The following is a 19,879-nucleotide window of genomic DNA, read 5'->3' as shown; positions in this document are numbered from 1 at the left end:
AGTTCTCAACACATAGAAATGACAAATCCTCAAAGTGATGGGCACCTCAAATACCCTGACTTGATCATTACACATTCTATGTATGTAACAAAATACCACATGTACCCCATAAATATGTAAAATATTATATAGCAGTATATTATAAATAAATACTATTATAAAAGGATTTTTTTAAAGATTAGTTACTATTGTGTAACTAGGAGTAACCCCAGGCTCAGGGATGATACTTTCCCTTGTCCTTGGAGATTTACTGTGAGGTATTTGCAGTGTTACCTTATCTGACTCTGGATTAACAAGTCTTTTCCAGTTTCAGATGCCATCTGGCAATTTCATTCTGAGAATGGGGGAGTAATCACAAATCAGTCTTAGGAAAACACAGAAAGGAGGTGTCCACAAATGTGATTTAGGGAAAGGCTGGAGTTGGGGTAAGTAAAATAGAAGAGGAACATTATCACCAATTGGGCAGACATTGAGAAATGAGTTGAAAGGGGTCACACTTCACAAATGAGACTAAATTCCCAATAAGTCATATTTTCAGGGCAAAATTGAGTAGCATAACACGCTGAATGTCTTATCTACAACCATAATTGGACCAAGGACCCAAATTCCCACACACCCCTCAATCTCATGCAGCCTTTAGTTAGTTGTGTTAACACAAATTGTATATATTTAGTACATTTTCCTTTATTGGGTAATTGTCTTGCTGATCAGAGTAGAATTTGAGTCCCCAGGGAGAAGAAGACCACATGTCCTGTTAATTTTTTTAATTTCACCCTCTTGTCCTTCTTCACCACTTACTTCCTCCCTTCCTTGCACACAGTACATGCTTACCAGTTTGTTTATCAAATTGAATCTAAGCCTTCAACCCAACACTAAATCTCATGTTTGCAAAGAAAGGGGATAACAAGCCATATCAGAAAAGGTCCTGAGGTGTAATTCTTCTATAAGTCTAAAGTTAGAAGGGAAGAAAAAAAATGGAGGAATGATCCTGGCTATTTTAGCAAGGTTATATGGGGTGAGGGACAGTGGAAAACCTTTATATTTAAGCCATCTTTTACCCAATGCCTTTAGAATAGAACTGAACATAACAAGCTGTCAGCAGCCACAGGATGACATAAAAGGATGCCCTTGATGTTCAACATTCCTGAATTCCATCTCATACTATGAAAGCAAAGAGATCTACAATTATCTCTTCCCAGTTTGAAGACTTCCAGGTACTGCTCATGTTACAAGCCAGTAACTTCATCCAGCCTAAGATGCTCCCTTAATCACTAAGAATTTTAAAACACCCTGAAAAGAGATCTCTTGACTTTAGAATTGTTGAGATCTTTTTCAACTAGTTGATGCCAACCAGTGCCCAGTTATTCTTCCTAACAATTTCTGCATCTAGTGCCTTCCCCCAAAGTATTGACCCAATAAACAGTCTACTGGGCATCTCTTGAAGAGTCCATGTGAGCTGGCTTTAAAAAAAAAAAGAACTTTATTTCCTAATACCATTTTATGCATAATGATTCTGCTATTACCATTGTTTCACTCCATTCAATCTAAGCAGAAAACAGTTGAAATATATATGTAACTTCAGGTTCTTTGCAGTGTTCATTAATCTTTGAACAATCTTTGAGTGTGTAATCGAGAACTGAACAGTGACCCAATTACATAACCTTGGTAAAGATTTTAGGCTTCTTGTATAACTGAACAGTGACCCAATTACATAACCTTGGTAAAGATTTTAGGCTTCTTGTATCATCTGAGCCAGTCTAATAATCCTCTGCTTAAATTAAGTACAAAGGCATGACAGATGCAGTCTCAATTCTGTATTGTTTTAAACAAAAGTAATGTATTGGACAGTCATTTAAGTCCAATACTTAAATACGTAATACTAAATGACCCCATCTAAAAGATGGAGATATGAGGTCATCACTTAAGCACGTATTGAGTAGCTGACTCGTCATGGAGGACCTGTCAGAATGCTGTTCTACTTAAAATCAGCTATTGCACTGGGCCAAGTCAGACTTTTATTTTGATCAAGGCATTAAATTATTAATACTCCTATTTTTATTTTTCACAATAGAAATAATGTTTTTCCATTTTCACTGGGATGGAATTCACATATCTCAATCAAATCACAACAAAGTGACAAGGAAGATTTAAGGTTCTTTATAGGCATTTTTCAACTGATGCATGTGTGAAGAGCATGCGCCTCCTGAAAAGAGCAAAAGACAGGACCCTATAGTGACACACTGTTAGGAGACTCCTTTGCATCTGGCAGCAGCATACCCAGCTCTTCTATGAAGCAGCTCAGAATGGACAGAAAATTCAGACCTGACTGCAATCCAGCAACAATCAATGGCTCCCTGAAAACCCCTGATATTTGTGAGAGAGAATCCAGAGGACTTGTTAACTAATCCTTCCTCTACAGTCCCAACACTGCACCTGTGTTAAGAAGGCAAAGAAAGGAATGTTCGATTTGGTCCTGAGAAGAAACATCTTTATGAGGCTGTGGCTGGATGTTACACACTCATCCTTTCTTTCCTCAAGATCAAGGCTTGCGCAGTCCATTTAACCAGTCATTAAATCACTGCAAAAGTGCAGCATAAGAATGTTGTCCGTGGTGTTGTCCAATGTCTCTTTCATAAGGTCCCACACAATAAATTCCTCCTTGAGTATCCAAACTCAAAGAAAATAAAGAAAACATGATAACTTGAGTGTTTTCCCATTTTCCTTATCTGTCATAAAATTCAGCTAAATTCAGTACCTAATCAGTGATTTTAATGAGATCATCTGTAATGCCTACTCATTTGCCTCCTTCTTTCCTTTAATGACATGTTCAATCCTGTAAGATGTTTCAAATCATGTTCTAGAGACAAGATAGAAGACATATGCCACTCTTCAGTAAAAGCCTGTTTTCCAGGAAAAATCTTACCTGCATATGAGTCTATTTTTCACCAAGGCGGTAAAGATCGCCTGAAATAGTTTATGCTGAGGATGTTTGCTGAAATTTCTCTCATTCTTGTAGTTTATACTGAGACAAAACAAACAGAAAAGGATTTTGTAATAGAGATCAGGCTGTCTCAAAATTGCCAATGCAGACAAAGATCATCTATGTTCAGGTAACGTTTTCATTATTACTAACCACTATACTAATGAGGATTCAGGCAAATATTGAAGGAGACTTGCATTTAACATGTTGCTAAAAGCAACTATCAGCTGTTAAAATAGGAAATAGAAATTCAATTATAAGGTTAAAAATAAAATATAGTCAAGCATATGTATTTCCTTTTAACATATTCATTAAATTATTCCCTATAAACACTAATGGCTAAAATTGGTTGGAGGGAAGAAAAGGGTAAATGGAGAGAAAGAATGATTGGGGCACATTATTTAGACAGCTGTGTAACAGGAAGAAGAGAAGAATTCCCTCTCCACTTTTCCACATACCCTCGACGCCACTGGCTGATCTTGCTATCAACACCAGTGGTTATCATTTATAATACCTTCTAGATAAGAAGAGTTTATTAACACACTTTATACACCTTCAGCCATGTTGACTGTCACTGTTGATTGTTTATATGGTTTTGTGTGTGTGTTTAACAAAATTCGGAGATATTCCAGCTTCAGCTTCTTTTTGCTGATCTTACAGCCCACCAAAGAGGTTAAAAATACCTCTAAAACATTCTATTTTAAAACTGGAAAAGGATAAGAGATAATAAAAGGGTCACATTGCTACCAAATACATGATACAATATTTTTGCACATAATTAAATAAAACTAATTTTAAGATCTAAGACAAATAAGCTGGAATTCCATGAACATACAACCTCAAAGGAAAGGTGTGTAACCTTATGTTGCCATGCGTAATGTTCTGCCTTCTCAGTCTTTCAGATGCCATTGGACAGCATGTCCCCATCCTAGTGACCTGAGGGTTGTAATGGTTTCTTAGTACATGGGCACTGGTACTCACTTTATGACAATTTTTTAAGTGTTTAAGTGTTCCTCACTAAAAATATATTTTTAAAATATGAACACATGAAATGTCATGTAACTTTCCCATACTATTAAATTTGTTGTCATAAGACGATAGGGAAACAAAAACAAAATCTAGGCCAAATAAACAAATGATCCTTCTAGAATATTCATATTGATATTTCATGCCACTTACTATTTACATGGTACTTAGTGCCAAATGACCCAAGCACACTGTAAAACTGAGAGAACCAGCTCCCGAGAGGGGAGTGGCCCACAAGAATGTGTAACTTTGCAGAGGTCTGCATGGCAACAGAGATGAACATTACCTGACACTTTCAATGTTAGAGGTGTGCCGCAACCCCTTCAACTGAAAACCTCAGTTGTTTTGACAACGACATACTTTAACCACCACATCTGTTCACAGCAACGGCTCCTTTTATGCCATCTCATTACTGGCAAGATCTAGACAGACAAAGATTGGGACAAGCCTAACCAGGCCAATAATCTGGAACCACTTCCTCGTTGAGCAATGCCAAACGCATGTCAGCATAGGGTACTAAATCTCCCAGGTCAGTTCCACCTGTACCCATTAAACCTGTTATTTACATATTATTTCTGGGAATGGTTTAAGAACTAACTGAAAATATTAAATTAAGAATCTCTATGGTAAATTTTGAAGTGGGTTTTAAATTTTAGCTCCTGGGATAAACTTAAATAAAACTGTGAGCTAAGCAGAATAAGTTGCTGAAGATGGAGATGCTGGATTTCTTACCTAAAATTTTCAAGTTCAACAGCTTCTGTGGATTCATGCCACTGACCCCGAGCTCTGTGTCCACCCGCCCTGATGGCGGGCTCAGACTTCGTCATGCTATTTTGGGCACTATCGAAGTTAATGGCTGGAAGCTACAGAAATAGAAGCATAGAGTACATGAGGATCACAATTCAGCACGGGATAAAGAAAGTAACAAAATATGGGGAGGATGAGGAGAATGAGATTTTTTTCCAGGCCAATAATTAAGATAACAACCCTTTCAAATGTAAGGGTTTTCCAAGATTCAAATCAAGCATCTTTGACTTAAACATCTACCTTACACTGTTTTATTTTTCTTCATAGCTTGTAACACCACTTGTCATATCTGACAGTTATTTATCTACTTTTAGTCTCCCTTGATCATAATGTCACCTCAACACAAGCAGGAACTTGCCTGTTTTTGTTCAATGCTATTACCCCAGCACCTAAAACAGATACAGGTTTGGGGTGACACCTGGGCATCAGGAGGTTTTGAAGTTTCTCATGTGATTCAAACGTGCAAGCTGACTAGAGAGCTCCTGGATCCAGGTAGAACACTCTGATATAGAGCAGAGTGCCCAAATTGAGAATGAGTCATCATACATTCATTTATTCTTCAATATTTACCAGGTGTACACACTATTTTCCTGGTGTTAGGGATATAACAATAAAGAAGATTCTATCACTTTTAATCAGTCTGAACATCCTGATTACTCAATCATATTTATAAAAGACATTAAAATATATTATCAAATTTACCATAAGTAAAAATTTAACTACAACAACTTCACTATGCTTCCACTTGCAATAATAAATTGTCAGGTTATCAGTATTCAAATAGTTTCACTTACCAGTATTTGTCTATAATTGGGATAACCCGAAGGTTTCTGATAACACAATAAAGTTGAGCATGGTATAGACAAATATCCTGTTTTTTCCAAAGTACAAATGAAGGACGTTCTATAATTAGCTAAATTATTACAGATGAGGTAAGCAGAGTATAACATAACAAAAAAATCATTTTTCAGTAAATTATTCCATTTTATATATTACCAAACAAAGTTATAATATGTTGCACTTGTTGTCTTATTTCACTGAAGTATTTAATGTAAATCAGTATGAAGACATCATTTCCAGCCAGGCATAGTGGCTCATGCCTGTAATCCCAGCACTTTGGGAGGCCCAGGTGGGTGGATCACCTGAGGTAGGGAGTTTAAGACCAGCCTGACCAACACGGAGAAACCTGTCTCTATTAAAAATACAAAATTAGCCAGGTGTGGTGGTGCATGCCTGTAATCCCAGCTACTTGGGAGGCTGAGGCAGGAGAATCACTTGAACTCAGGAGGCAGAGGTTGCGATGAGCCAAGATCGTGCCATTGCACTCCAGTGTGGGCAACAAGAGTGAAACTCCATCTCAAAAAGAAAAAAAAAAAGACATCATTTCTTTATTCAAAGAGAATATGCCCGACTTTTTATAAGGTCAGCTTACAGAAAAATGGATTATAATAAAGACATTGTTTAATAGTTAACGAAAAAACTAAAATCCTTTTTTATCATATGCCAGCCACGGTCAGATTTTCAAAATGTTAATAATAAATCTTCCATCCTATAAAACTACTTTTCTATCTCAATTCGGTCAGCCAATCTACAACCACCAAAAGACAATAGGCTGAGTCAGCAACGCTTAGTGGTTAAGACAACGAATTCCCTGGCCAGATTCTATGAGTTTAAATCTACCATTAACTAGCTGCATAATCTTAGAAACTTTACTCAATCCCTCTGTGCATCAGTTTCTGTATCATTAAAATGGAAATAATAATAGTATATAACTCAAGAGTTATGAAAATTGCATGAGTTACTATTTATAAAACACTTGCTATGTGTCAAGCATAGTTCTAATTGCTTTGTACATACTCTTTTAATCCTCATAATTATTCCTATTATACAGATGAATTTTGCTAAATGAATAAAATTTGTCATTACAAATTAGGTTATTTCTGAATATGAACTATTAATCCAAATGATATCTAACATGAATTAACAGCACAAGCAAATTTTCCCATGTTATACTCAAAATATCATGATACACGGCAAAAAAGAAGCAGGTTTTCCAGGCCCAAGAAACTCTAAACCCCCTTACCATTAGCACAACTCCTAGAAAAGTTTGCAAGAGAGAAATTAGCCAGCACAGAGAAAGCAAGCCCAGGTGATTCCAAGAGAGGAGTGGAAAGCTGCCGCAGCTTGCAGCCATTCCCTTTGCAGGCAGAGCAGGCGGCCTGTATCGGAAATCAACTCACAAAAAACGGGTAGATAAGATGGATTTGGCATCGATAGTTGCAAAGACCAGGAACCTAGTAGTAGGCATCTTGAAGCAAGTAGCACTTCATATGAAAGAAATGTACATTCAGAATCCAGTTCAAAACCTAGAGTCTTTTCTCTTGGGTCCCCAATTTGTCTATCTTCTGGGTGTCTGATCTCTCCACACCTGGGCATCTGCGGCCTGTTACTCCTGATCTTGGGTCAGGGTGTGACTCAACCTCCTGACAAGCACTTGCCCAAGCCTTCCTGGATAGAGCTATTCATTCCTTTCCTGGTGGCAATACCATGCTTACCTCTTTTTCAAAACTTATCTCAGGCTAGTATAATGTATAGCTTACACAACATCCTTTCCCCTTGAATTTGGCCACCCTGAGGGCAGCATCACATCTATTAATCTTTGTGCTCTTAGCACCTCTAACAGAGATGGGCATATTGTAGGTATTCAAATGTGAAGCTGTGGAACAAATGCTCACTTTGTTCTCAGTCTCTTTGCCAAACTAATTCATCTGCTAAACCACCTTCAGAAAAGCTCATCCATTAATTCAGTGTATTTGTTGCAGACACATCATATACCAGACATTGTGTGAGACACTGTATATATATAGTAAGCAGAACAGTCATGGCTTCTTGTCTTCAAGGAGCTACAGTCCCATGAGTCACGGGAGGGGGTTGCAGTCCATGGACCAGAATGTCAAGAATGTCGTGTCACTTCTGCTTGCAAACTTCAACGTTCTCTGGTGCTTATGGAATCAAGTCCAAAATTCATAGATAGGCTTTCAGACATTAAACAGTGTCTTCCAGCTTTATTTATTGAATAGAAATGTCTAGTCACCCTTTTACTTAAATTCTTGTCATTTTTCTTCCTTCAGATATTTGATTATTTTACTCACTTCACCTAGAATGCCCTTTCCATCAATTCCACTGACGGACAACCAGCCTATTTTTTAAGAACCACCTCCTTCCTTGTCATTCAAGCTAAAATTGGCTCCCTGTTCCTCAAAAGCTATATCCTCACTGCATGCATCATTCAACCAGGATGGTGTCTTACCTCATACCATAATTATCTGTGCCTACTCCTGCTCTCTCAAAACATAAGAGCCACCACCATGCCTTATACATTTTCTTTTTACAGCATCTATCAAAACCTCCTTTATTTCAAGACAATTAATAAGCCCATAACAAATTAATTTTCTTCTTTCTTCCATCTTTTTTTAAAATTGCACATAAATTCCTTAGCTTCCTATGGCTCTAAATGTGGAGAAAGAAAATAATCTGAATTCCAGGTCTCATCAGGTTGCTTCAAGATTTGTGAAAACCTCTGGTGACATCTCCAATCAGCTTTGTAGTTTCACTTTGCCTCAGTAATCCTGGGGCAGTTCTTTTTCTTGAGTTATTGGGTTTTCCTGGATTATGATTATTCTAACCCTGCTCATCCTGAATGAGGCTTTTCTGCCTCTGTGTGTCTCTGTCTCCAGTTCTGTCACATTATGAGACTGTCCTAGAGATATGCAGAGATACACAGTGTAGGTCAGGACAAAGAACAAAAGTAGAACACTGGAACACAATGGAACAACGGGGGAAGTAGCCTCGCTCCTTAGAGATCCAGAGGAAGGGCATTCAGTTCTCTGCACTCTCTACCCACAAGGTAGATTTCCTCTGTAACCTGAATTTGGCCAGCCTGGTTCATTTGCAAAAAACAGGCCACAACTTGTTAGTGCAGAAATGCAGCTGAGTGGGCCTTAATCACAGGTTTCACTTTTCAAATTGAGTACTGAAAATCTCCGAACCAAATATGTTGCCGATGTGTATATTTTGTTGAGCATTTCTGCTTGACCCCAACTCTACTTTGCTCCCAACCGTTGTTTTTCTCTTATTTTGGGCCCTGGTTTTAATGTATGACAACCTATCACACTTTCTGTCTCTTTATAAGCTCTTAATGACTCTTTCTGGAACAAGCAAAGTATAAATAAGTGTAACTTGAGTTATTTTCTCCAATATCTTCCCTCTCCTATAAATGTCTCCACATTATTTTACCAAAAGGAGGACAGGATGACATTTCTTATTTCAAAATTACAAATGAATGAAACTTTTATAAACACAATTAGGGATTAATTTTGTAAACCTAAGGATCTTCATTAAATTGACAGTATTTTTATTTTTTTTAGTACCATCTATTTTGTGAATAACTCAAGCATTACAAATATACATTTTTGTACATGTGAAAGATTTTACAAAAATATATGCTATGTAAAATTGTCCCACAACAGATTGCAAATTTGAAAATTGGTTAAAGGGGGAAAAATCACTAAATTAACTTTCATTAAGCCTGCCAGATGTTATCAAGCAAGCAGTGTTGAAAGGGCACACAAGAGATCTAGTAAGCATAAACTTCAAAGTTGGAAAATTAGAGCCAGAAAAACCATATTGGTTTTTGGTTTTGGTTTTTTTGTTTTGTTTTGTTTTGTTTTTTGCCCTGGCTAAGAGGTTATACATCCTCATGTGGTGACCCAATTCTCAAGTCACAATTCAATTTAGCAAAATCTGGCCAAGAACTCATCAAATATAGTGAACCAGAGGCAAAAGTCAAAGTTGCTGGCATTAGGAAATACAAGATCTTGTCAGGAAATAAGACATGTAAACAAGAGTTTCCAAAGCACAGGAGAAAATAACGCCACAGCAGTAAAAGAAGGAACCTTGGGAAGACAGAGATCACCTCTAGAATGGAAACTATATGGAGTTAATATCATTAGAGTTGGGTCTTGAAAATGGGTGAGATTTTATAAGAAAGAAATTTAGGAGAAGGAAATAGTAAAAGCAAAAAGTAAAAGTCTTTGATATTATGGTTACATCACAGGATGTACAGTGGGAAAGAATGGGCACTACACTCTAAACTGTATGCCTAGCCATCTTGCTTGCCTCTTTCAGAAAGAACGGACTTAATTTTGCAAGTCATTTAACAGGTATCTCAGCATTTAGAAGCACACACTGCAAAGATGGGGTGTCTGCGTTCAGAACTAGACTTCACCAATTAGGAGGTTGTTTGATCTTGGGAAAGTCACTTGATTTCTTTGTGCCTGTTTCCTCATCTGTAAAAACGGGAGTTGCAATTATTAAGCAGGGTAATGCACGTAAAGCAGCGGGCACATAGAAAGTGTTCCCTAAATATGAACTATCATTATTTGGCTTTTATATGCCATCAAATCATTTTCCAGTATAAGCAGATAGAAATGCTATAGTTCTCTGGTAAATGTGGTTGATATAACAAAAACTATCAGGGCTGGATTATCAAACACATGAGCTCTTAAACAAATTTACTTAAGCAAGAACAATGTAGACTTTAGAGCCAGACTACCAGGGTTCAGGTCCCATCCCTGCCATTTATGAGTTAAGGTGCTAAATAAGTGTCTGCCATTTTCATTATTATTAGCATTGCTATGCTGCTCCCCAAGCCTCCCTGGATGGCCTCTAATCTCATGACTTTCCAAAGTCTCACAGGTGCAAAACCAAAATGAAAAGTTTGGAGATAAATTCAAGCAGAAGTACCATTTTTTCTCTAATAAAAACATTAAAATGCTACTATAAAAATAGCCAAAAATCACTCCTTGCCCCTCTTTTTGGTGAGGTACATTGTGCAGCAAGCCTCAAGAGTGGTACTGTAGCAAGGGGGCAGGATTGGGAAGAGTGAGGGGGAAGGAGGAGAAAAATGTGATAGCAAGTGCTTTGAAAATAACAATTTCCCTAAAGCTCGGAAAGCCAAAGGTTGGCCATTCAGTAAAAGAGTATGCAGTTTGTTTACAGACCGAAGAGGAAAGGGTTTGCTAAGTAGGACACAGGGTGACAAGCATAGGTTAAAGCAGGGCCTGGCCTGAGAGAAGAATGTGGATGCCAAGTCTTGACAAAGCCTGAACCAGGTGTCAGAGAAACAGCCAGATGAAGAAAGAGCAAAGATGCGAATGAGCAAAGAAAAGCAGACATATCGTTCGTAGAGATGTTAAATGGAGCCCTTTGGAAACATATGATTTTTCTTTTATTACCACATGAACATTCTTTGAAAACACTACCTGTTGTTTGCTTGATTGGACGTTCAAAAGGCACCGAAGTCTTTTAAGATCTGAATAGTCCCTAGGAGAGAGAACAACACAATGTGAACCCACAGAAGGCTCCAGGTGAACAAGATCATGTTACCCACTGATGGCATTGCCACTTGGAGGCCTGCTTTTATCAACTGGAACGTATACACACACTAAACATTTTCTTTAGAACACTAGAAATGACCAAATGTTTCAGTAAACACTGTAACTCTGAATAATAGTTGTCAAGAGTCTTCTCTATTTCTCAAAAAGCCATTAAATCTGTTCAATGGCCACTGCCTGAGTTAATAATTAGCAAACACTCAGTAGGGAGTTACCTGATGGTGATTTCTTGCTGTTTTTTATCAGTTGATTTTTCTGTGGTCTTCACCTTTTTGTCTTGATCAGGCATTGTAAAACATCAACGCCCCAGAATTAACATCACATTCCTTTCAAATTAAACCAGAGGGAAAATTTTAGTTGGGTTGTGTGCGCCAAAATATTCTCAGTTAATACAGACAAAACCCACTTATAACATCTATTTAAACATGGAAAACCTAGATTTAGTTCTAATACAATAATAAAAGTGTTAATATGAATACCACTTACTATTTATCATTCAAAGGACATTGGGAACATTTAGGGCCTGCTTTACCCTCACTCAAAAGATAAGTATGGGTTTGCCAATAGACAAAGAACAATTGGTTTGCTTTTATTTTTCTTAATCAATTTCTAATGCAATTATTTTAATTTTCAGAATAGAAATAGAAAGTTGAAGATGCTCATATTTTCAATTACATAACAAATACAAAATTAAGTGTGTTATATGGGTTTAATTTGACTGGATGTAAATTTTCCAACTGTGCTTCAATGCCACAGTTTTACTTCAATGTGTTGTTCAGGCATGAAAAAGAATGCATTATTGTCTTATAATAGCATGCTTCAATGTATTGTGAAATCTATGGTCAAAATCCAAGTGTTTCAGAAGTATTTAGAGGCAAAAGGAATGTACCAATGGGCATTTCACTTCCACTGAATCTAGGGAAATTTAATTTTGTGAAATGCTCAACGACAGTTTAAGGATTTAAAAATGATTTTCCCAATATATTTGTCATATTTTTGACAAATAATTGGGCTACAATTAAGAGCCAGGGACCGGGTCTCTCAGCACAGGAGCACAACAATAAAAGGTACAATATTAACACTTTAGGATTGTACCGAGGATATAACACCACCTCTTTCATTCAACAAATATTTATTGACCCTTTACTATGCCCATTCTCAGATCGAAAACTGCTAAAAGGTTAAAGAAGCTATTACAAGTATGTGTTTCCACCACAAGCAAAAAAACAAACAAAAACCCACTCATGAACTTTAAAACATGTTTGTGAGGAGTTCAGGTAGAGATTTAGCATCTATTTTTACTCCAAAAGAAAGAAAGAGAAGGGAGAAGGGAGAGAAGGGGAGGTAAAAAGAATGGAGGATCTGTAAGGTAATGTTTAAAAGCAAAAGACCCAAGTGTTTTTAATATGCAAATACAAAAATGCCACGTAAGTTCTAAAATAAATGGAAATCCATTCAAAATAAATAGAATCTAACTTTACTCTTCCCTCAAAGACAGAAGAAAAACTACATAGCCACACTGTCCTGCTGTTGGCTTCAAATTCCTGCTCAAACTATAGCTACAGACTGTTTTAGAAGCAGAAAATAGAAGCCGCAATGACAAGCACAGGAGAGCCTATGGAAAAGCTCACAGGCTTCTTCTGCTAGAAGAGGATCGCATTTACCACTATCAAACTCGCTGAACACCCTGTCTTATTCTCTTGCTTAATTTCCATAATTGTATTGAACAAGTGTGTGAACAGGAAATAATGATCTAATCGTTATATCTGTTTGAGATCAGCATGTACTCTGTGAGCTGGAAGGCTGAATATAGATGACTCTTTGGAAATGTTTCACTTAATTAAACAGTAAACAAATTCACCAGAATCAGCAGAAACAGACAATTGCCTTTAGGATAAAAAACAAAATCCTTTCCATTTAATGGCTGCTCAAATGGAGATATTCTGAAAAAAAGCTTTGAGAAGTTGGGAATGCTTTAAAATATTTAACCTAATCCCATTTTAAATTAACAAAAATGATTACATTATACTAATGTCTATACTATAATATGAAATGGGAGATGGGGGAAGGAAGGGCAGTTCATATGTTAAGTTGCCCAAAGGCAGACAATGTATTAAGAAAGCATTCCCAATAGAGGTCAGGCAAGGGTGCTAACGCAAAAGCTCTCTAGAGGGTAGCTTCGGTCTAAGCCCATGGAAGAATGCTGCAGTGTAGATTAGTCCTCAGAGTTGTCTAAACTGAGAGAAGAGAGAGCCTGGCTCTCATATTCCTGTAGCCTTCAGTCATAACTCCCCAGGCACTCCTCTCTTGTGGTAGTGACTCCAAGTCACTTAGAGGCAGTCCTCTAAAAAAGACATACAGAATCTAGCTGTTAAAGCAGAACATTGAAGCCAATACCAGGACACACAGTCCCAAGGAATGGGAGAGGCTCTGGGCAGAGTGCCCACATAAATCCACTAAAATCACCGACTCCATGCGGAAAAGCTGTGGATAATGAAGGTAAAGGATCTTTGCTATGGATACAAACTAAGCATCGCCTACTGCATTAGCTTCCAACTACTGAGTTGAATTTCCCTCTTTCTTTGCTTGACCTCGCCAGACGTTGGTATGATCTCGTGTCCTAGCAGCTCAGTCCTTGGTCCTTTTCCCTTCTCTATCTGCCCCCTCTCCCAAGGATCTCTTGCAGTCCCATGGTTTTACATACCATCAGCAATTATAAATTTATATGTTCAGCCCTAACCCCATTCTGACCTCCTAAATTCACAAAGTCACCATATGGATGCCTAATGAGCATCCCAAATTTAACATACCCTAAACAGAACTCTTGACCCCCACCCCCTAGTACCAAATGCCCCTAGTGCTCCTCATCTTGGTAACTGGTACCACAATGGCTCTCAAGACAAAAGTTCAGGGAACATTCTTGGCTCCTCTCTTTCCTCTACCTCCCATATTCAAGCCACCAGCAAAACTAGTTAGCTTTCCCTTCTTTCCACTCCTACTATCACCCTACTCCAAGCCACCATCTTCTCTGCCTGGATGACTGCCACAACCCCCTCAACAGTCTCTCTGCTTCCACCCTTGCTCCTCTACATCCTCAGGAACCCCAGGGAATGCTTTAAAATGTAAATCAGATCGTACCACTCTGTGGCTTCCAACCTTCCTGTGTCCTCCTATTGGACTTGGCTTCCAACCATGACTTTCACTGCTCTGAGCTTGCCTCCTCCCCTCTCCCTCTTGCTTCCTCCACTTCAGCCATGTTGGCTTTCTAGAGAGAAACATGAACCCACGAACATGCCAAATGCTATGGTTTGAATGTCTATCCTCTCCAAAATTCATGTGGAAATTTAATTGCCACTAAAACAGTATTAAAAGGTAGGACCTTTGAGAGATAATTGAGCCACAAGTCTGTCCTCATGAGTGGGTTTAGTGCATTTTACAAAGGGCTTTCAGGAATGAGTTCTCTCTCTTTGCTCTTCTGCCATGTAAGAAAAAGTGTGACTCCCTTCCAGAAAAAAACAGCATTCAAGGCTCCATCTTGGAAGCAGGGACTGGGCACTTACCAGACACCAAGCCTACTAGCACCTTGATCTTGGACTTCCCAGCCTCCAGAACTGTTCTTTATAAATTACCTAGTCTGCCAGGCATGAAGGCTCATACCTATATTCCTAACACCTTCAGAGGCTGAAGTGGGAGGATGGTTTGAAGGTCAAGAGTTTGAAACCACCCTGGGCAATATACCAAGACTCTATCTCTGCAAAAAATTTAAAAATAAGCCAAGTGTGGTGGTGTGTACTTGTAGTGCAAGCTTCAAGAAGCTGAGGCAGGAGGATTGCTTGAGCCCAGGAGGTTGACACTGCAGTGAGCCCTCATGGCGTTACTGCATTCCAGCCTGAGCAACAGCACAAGATCCTGTCTCTTAAAAATAAACAAATAAATAAATACCCCAGTCTGTAGTATTCTATCATAGCAGCACAAAACAGACTAAGACCACTTGTGCCCATGAACATGCCAACTATATTCTTGCCTTAAGCACTTTCTGCCTGCTTGCTGTTCTTTTCCCATAATCTCACGCTGGCTTCTCCATATCCTTTGGGTTTCAGGTCAGATGTGCTCTCCTAAGTGGGGGCTCCTCTGATGAATCTCTGTGACATATTCACCCCCACACATTCATACTTACCACAGCACTCTGTTTTCTTTCCTTCTGGAGTTCATCAACATTGGAAATCCCCTCGTCCATTTATTGACTTCTTTGAACTAGCTTATAAGCCTCATACAGCGGGGACTGTGTCTGTTTCATCCACAAATATGTCCCTGACACATAGAACAGCACATAGTGCATGACACAGTGTAAGCATGGCATAAGCCCTCAAAAAATATGTATCACAATCTGTAAGGAGTGACTTATTTTGCGAGTTATTTGCTTTTAACAGTTACTTATTTTGAGGCTTAGAACCTCCCCTGACATCCCAAGTCTGGTGCTCCTTCTCGATGCCCCCAGAGCAGCCTATACTCCTCACATATTATTATTATGTGGTAATCAGGAAAATGCAATATCAAATGTATGGGTTTGCTCTGGGAGGTTTTAATGTTGCAATTGCCTTATTACCACAGAAGGCCAGGAACTGGGCTTCCATTATTCACCAGAGAACGGTGAGTTGTAGGCAAATAATAAATATTTATTGAATGCAATGCCTAATAAATGGATGAACGGATAAAAGGATTATTTTTTTAAAAAAACCTGTGTCATTACTTTTTTAGGTCAACAAATTGCTCATAAAGCTCTTTTATAAATAAAATCAGTTGATGAGCATTTGTGATGTTGTAATAATCCTGAGCACATTCAGGAATTATTCAGTCATTGGGGGAAACTTAGAGTTCTATATAAGAAAATACTCATCGCTGTGCTTCTGAAATTATCTGTAATAAAGAACTCTTTTAAATTTCCAATCTTTTATGGACTGATACTTTTGGTTCAAATCCTGTTCAGTGAGACAACGCCACTGGTGATGTGCCTAAGATGTCCTGGCAATGCTGAAGTGCTGTAAATATTTCTAAACGCTTACTCTCAATTTCTGTCTTTATCTGCTCATGGACCAGTAACACACCAGTCTGAATATCCCCTGAATACCACTGGTCTGGATTATTAAAGTCTATCTTTTTAAGTAACAAAACTGTTTTCACAGCAACCCTAGATGAATCTCTAATTGAGAACCACAGCCCTAAGTACAGAGTCTGAGGGGACTAACCCAGAAATTGACAATTCCATGACAACCAGGAGAGGGCGAGAGTGAGGCTAGGAAAGGAGAACTGTGGCCAAGCAGTTAAAGCTCAAGGTGGACTCTCCATTTAAACCAAAGCAATCTTATTTCTCTGGGGTTCTGCATACAGCTTCATTAGAGAAAAGGATTCTATTGCTAAAAATAAAAATAGAAAACCACTGATTCTCTAACGCTTATTTTACCAATGAGATTAGGCCAAAAACGTTGGCTTTCTACAAAAACTTTTGGCCTTATCTGTAAAATAAGTGTTAGAGAATTTTCTACCCAAACACTTGTACCTATATGGGTTTTTCTTCCATTCTAATGAGACGGTGGAAATTAAGTTTGTTATTTTTTTATATAGGGAGTAGTCACAGTAGTGAAAGATTATATATAAAAACCAAAGGCATGCTACTTTAAAAACAGAAACTTCTGGTGTCTTTGCTTTTTTTGTACACCTCAGTCACGGGACCTGAACACCATCTCAGATGGGAAAGAAGAGACTTTTCCAAACCTCAGGGTTTGGTGCTTACAGCCCTAGACAAGTACAGCTATAATCACAGTTATGATTCATTGTTGAATTTTTAAATCCATTTTTTAAAAGAAACTCTCAGAAGTAATTTCTATCCTCTATTGTTTGAAATTTGGGTTAATGCTAAAGAAGTCCCTAGAGACGCACCTCATTTGCTCGTGATGTCTTGGTAATTGCTGAGTAAACACATGTGACAGAGAAAGAAACACATGCCATGGCAAAATTACCTAAATGAGTGTAATTAATCTAAATTGTGCAATATTAACCTACTAACTAAATAACATAGGGAGTATTTGTGATATGGTTTTCAGATCTCTACCCAGAAACCCGTTTTTATTCCATGGTTGCCTTAGCTACTCAAAAGATCCTCAGGTGGCCTCATATTTACTAAATATGAAACAGAGTCATTTGAATCATTATAGTAAATTGCCTACAAATCCACAAATATATTTTTTTTCCTACTAATCACTTAGGTTGCATCCTTGTAAATACTCCATTTTATTTACTACATTTACTAATGGTTAAAAACAGTACTTATAAAGTAATAACAGGCCAGGGAGTGGTGGCTTATGCCTGTAATCCCAACACTTTGGGAGGCCAAGGCAGGCAGATCACCCGAGGTCAGTTCGAGACCAGGCTGACCAACATGGTGAAACACCGTCTCTACTAAAAACACAAAAATCAGCCAGGTGTGGTGGTGCACGCCTGTAGTCCCAGTTACTCAGGAGGCTGAGGCAGGAGAATCACCTGAACCCAGGAGGCAGAGGTTGCAGTGAGCCGAGATAGTGCCACTGCACTCCAGCCTGGACAACAGAATGAAACTCCGTTTCAAAAAAAAAAAAAAAAAAATCAAAATCAATCAATCAATCAAAAATAAAGTAATAACAGTGAAAATACATCAGATTAAAGTTAATTACCACTTTGGCTATGTCAATTTTGACAAATTTGACAATTTTGAAAAAAGCACTAAAATAAACTGCAATGAACCCTACCACAAAAGGAAGTTAGAACTTCCTGTACTGACAAGAAGTCTCTGTTTCTTCTGATGAATAATGATTAACCTTTCATTTTAGATGACAAGTTACAGTTCTGTTTTCAAAGAGACATATTAAAAGAATTTAGAGAAATTTCAGCCCCGTAACTAACTAGAAGTAGAAAATGGAAAACCATTTCTCTAATTCCTTTACTGTAGATATTTTTCTAAAAATTCCTCTAATAGTGATTCTTTGAGAAAAGTAGTTAAAATAAGATGAAAATTCACATAGAGCAGCCAGAGATAAGACAAACATGTTAAAATGCACTGGTTAAATGTTTAGTTCTCAGTTTTGATGACTGTAACACGGCGATGGCAAATGTCAACATTGAGGGAAGCTGAGTGAAGGGTATATGGGAATTCTGTGCTGTTTCTGCAGTTTTTATGTTAAGTCTAAAATTATTTCAAAATACACACTTAAAATGTATTCACCACTTCAGCGGTTTATATAGTTAAGTGCTTTGAGAATAAAGAAACAATTTTCTTTTTGCAAAGAATATTTGCACTAAATCTCACAAATATATAGTGCTTGGACTTTTCAAATTATGTATGCTTTAGAAAACTATAAATCCTCCACAGAAAATGTCAAGTTAAATTGGTCAAATTGCTGGAAAATAAACAAACACGCACACATTTTCAAAATAAGGTGAGCAAAAAGTTGAGGAAATCCTGTAAGAAACTTAACTTGCTAATACCCATTACAGTTTAAAAAGGACATCTGGTTCTCTAGTCTAAACTGTTGTCTTGATTTTATCCCTTATATTACATTGTTATTGTTCTTCAATGGGAACTATATGTGGAGTTAGCAGAAAAGAGACAGCTATGACAAGAATAAGCCTCAGAGAACATGCAGTATCAGGACGTCTAACACCCTCCAGGCCCAAGAACAGAATGTAAATGAATGAAGACAGGTGTAGACAGTGGTAGAGCTTCGGTCACACCTGAGAAGGCACATTCTCCCAAGAGGGATTCAAAAGCACATTAAAATGAAGCAAAACAAGACAAGACACTTGCACAAAATAACAAAACAAATCTACAGGTCACCAGTTGCAGACCATGATTCAGCTCCCTTCTACTAGAGGAGGAAATTAAGACCCAGAGAGGAAAAATGTGTCAAAGGCCACACTGCATCTTTAGGAGTAGAAGGAGAACAAAGCGCACTTCACCTTCAGGATCTAAATCTTCATGGAAAACTCTAAGGCAGATGGGAAAAAGAGAACTTGTTGATATTGGTCCTTAGCCAAGGGCAGAGGGTGATATAATAACAACTGATGTTTGCATAACTTCACCTCCTGGACCCTGGGGTGCTTGCAAACATCCATTCATTCATCCTGGTTCACTCATGTGAAATATGTAGGTGGTGTATTTTAATCATCATAGCGTGGTAAACAAAGACACGGTTGGTACAGAATCTCCAAGGGCAGGACTGTGTCGTCAGCTAAGGACAAGCATTATTATCATGGCCTTGCTCCTGAGTCAGTACATTTACCACCTTCCTTGTGCAAATAGCCAATACTTTAAGCAATTTTCTATTTTATATGTAAACAAGCACTTGGGGATAAAAGGAACCAAGAATTCTAATAGTATTCTAACCCTCTCTCACTTAATCCTCCAAATAGTTACTGACCACCTGCTATGATGATGGACACTCCTTTAAGTGCTGACTTTCATTTTCCTCTGGCTAATACTGACCCAAGTTGGTCTGAGTGCTGCTCCAAAATTAACTAGAATATGTGCAACAGATACCACTATAACCTCCCTATTTCCTGACTTATTCTCATTCCAACT

At 38.0% G+C, this 19,879-nt stretch overlaps 1 protein-coding gene across 17 annotated transcripts in view; it reads right to left on the bottom strand.

The window, feature by feature from the left end:
• NEK10 (NIMA related kinase 10) overlaps window positions 1-19,879 on the bottom strand; it is a 264,785-nt gene that overhangs the window by 236,697 nt on the left and 8,209 nt on the right. For 15 of the 17 annotated variants that reach the window (XM_054479798.2, XM_054479804.2, XM_054479795.2 and 12 more), the window contains 4 exons: window positions 11,484-11,594; window positions 11,137-11,197; window positions 4,739-4,869; window positions 2,924-3,022 (listed from right to left, as the gene is read on the bottom strand). In XM_054479798.2, coding sequence (XP_054335773.1) covers window positions 2,924-3,022; window positions 4,739-4,869; window positions 11,137-11,197; window positions 11,484-11,557 — 365 coding nt within the window. In that variant the 5' untranslated portion in view covers window positions 11,558-11,594. Of the gene's footprint in view, window positions 1-2,923; window positions 3,023-4,738; window positions 4,870-11,136; window positions 11,198-11,483; window positions 11,595-15,445; window positions 15,580-19,879 lie in introns of all 17 variants that reach the window. The other 2 variants (XM_054479800.2, XM_054479797.2) reach the window with 1 other exon arrangement.

The sequence above is a fragment of the Pongo pygmaeus genome, chromosome 2 (assembly GCF_028885625.2).
Source record: "Pongo pygmaeus isolate AG05252 chromosome 2, NHGRI_mPonPyg2-v2.0_pri, whole genome shotgun sequence".
NCBI classification, from domain to species: Eukaryota; Metazoa; Chordata; class Mammalia; order Primates; family Hominidae; genus Pongo; species Pongo pygmaeus.
This window is presented reverse-complemented; position numbering and strand designations above follow the sequence as displayed.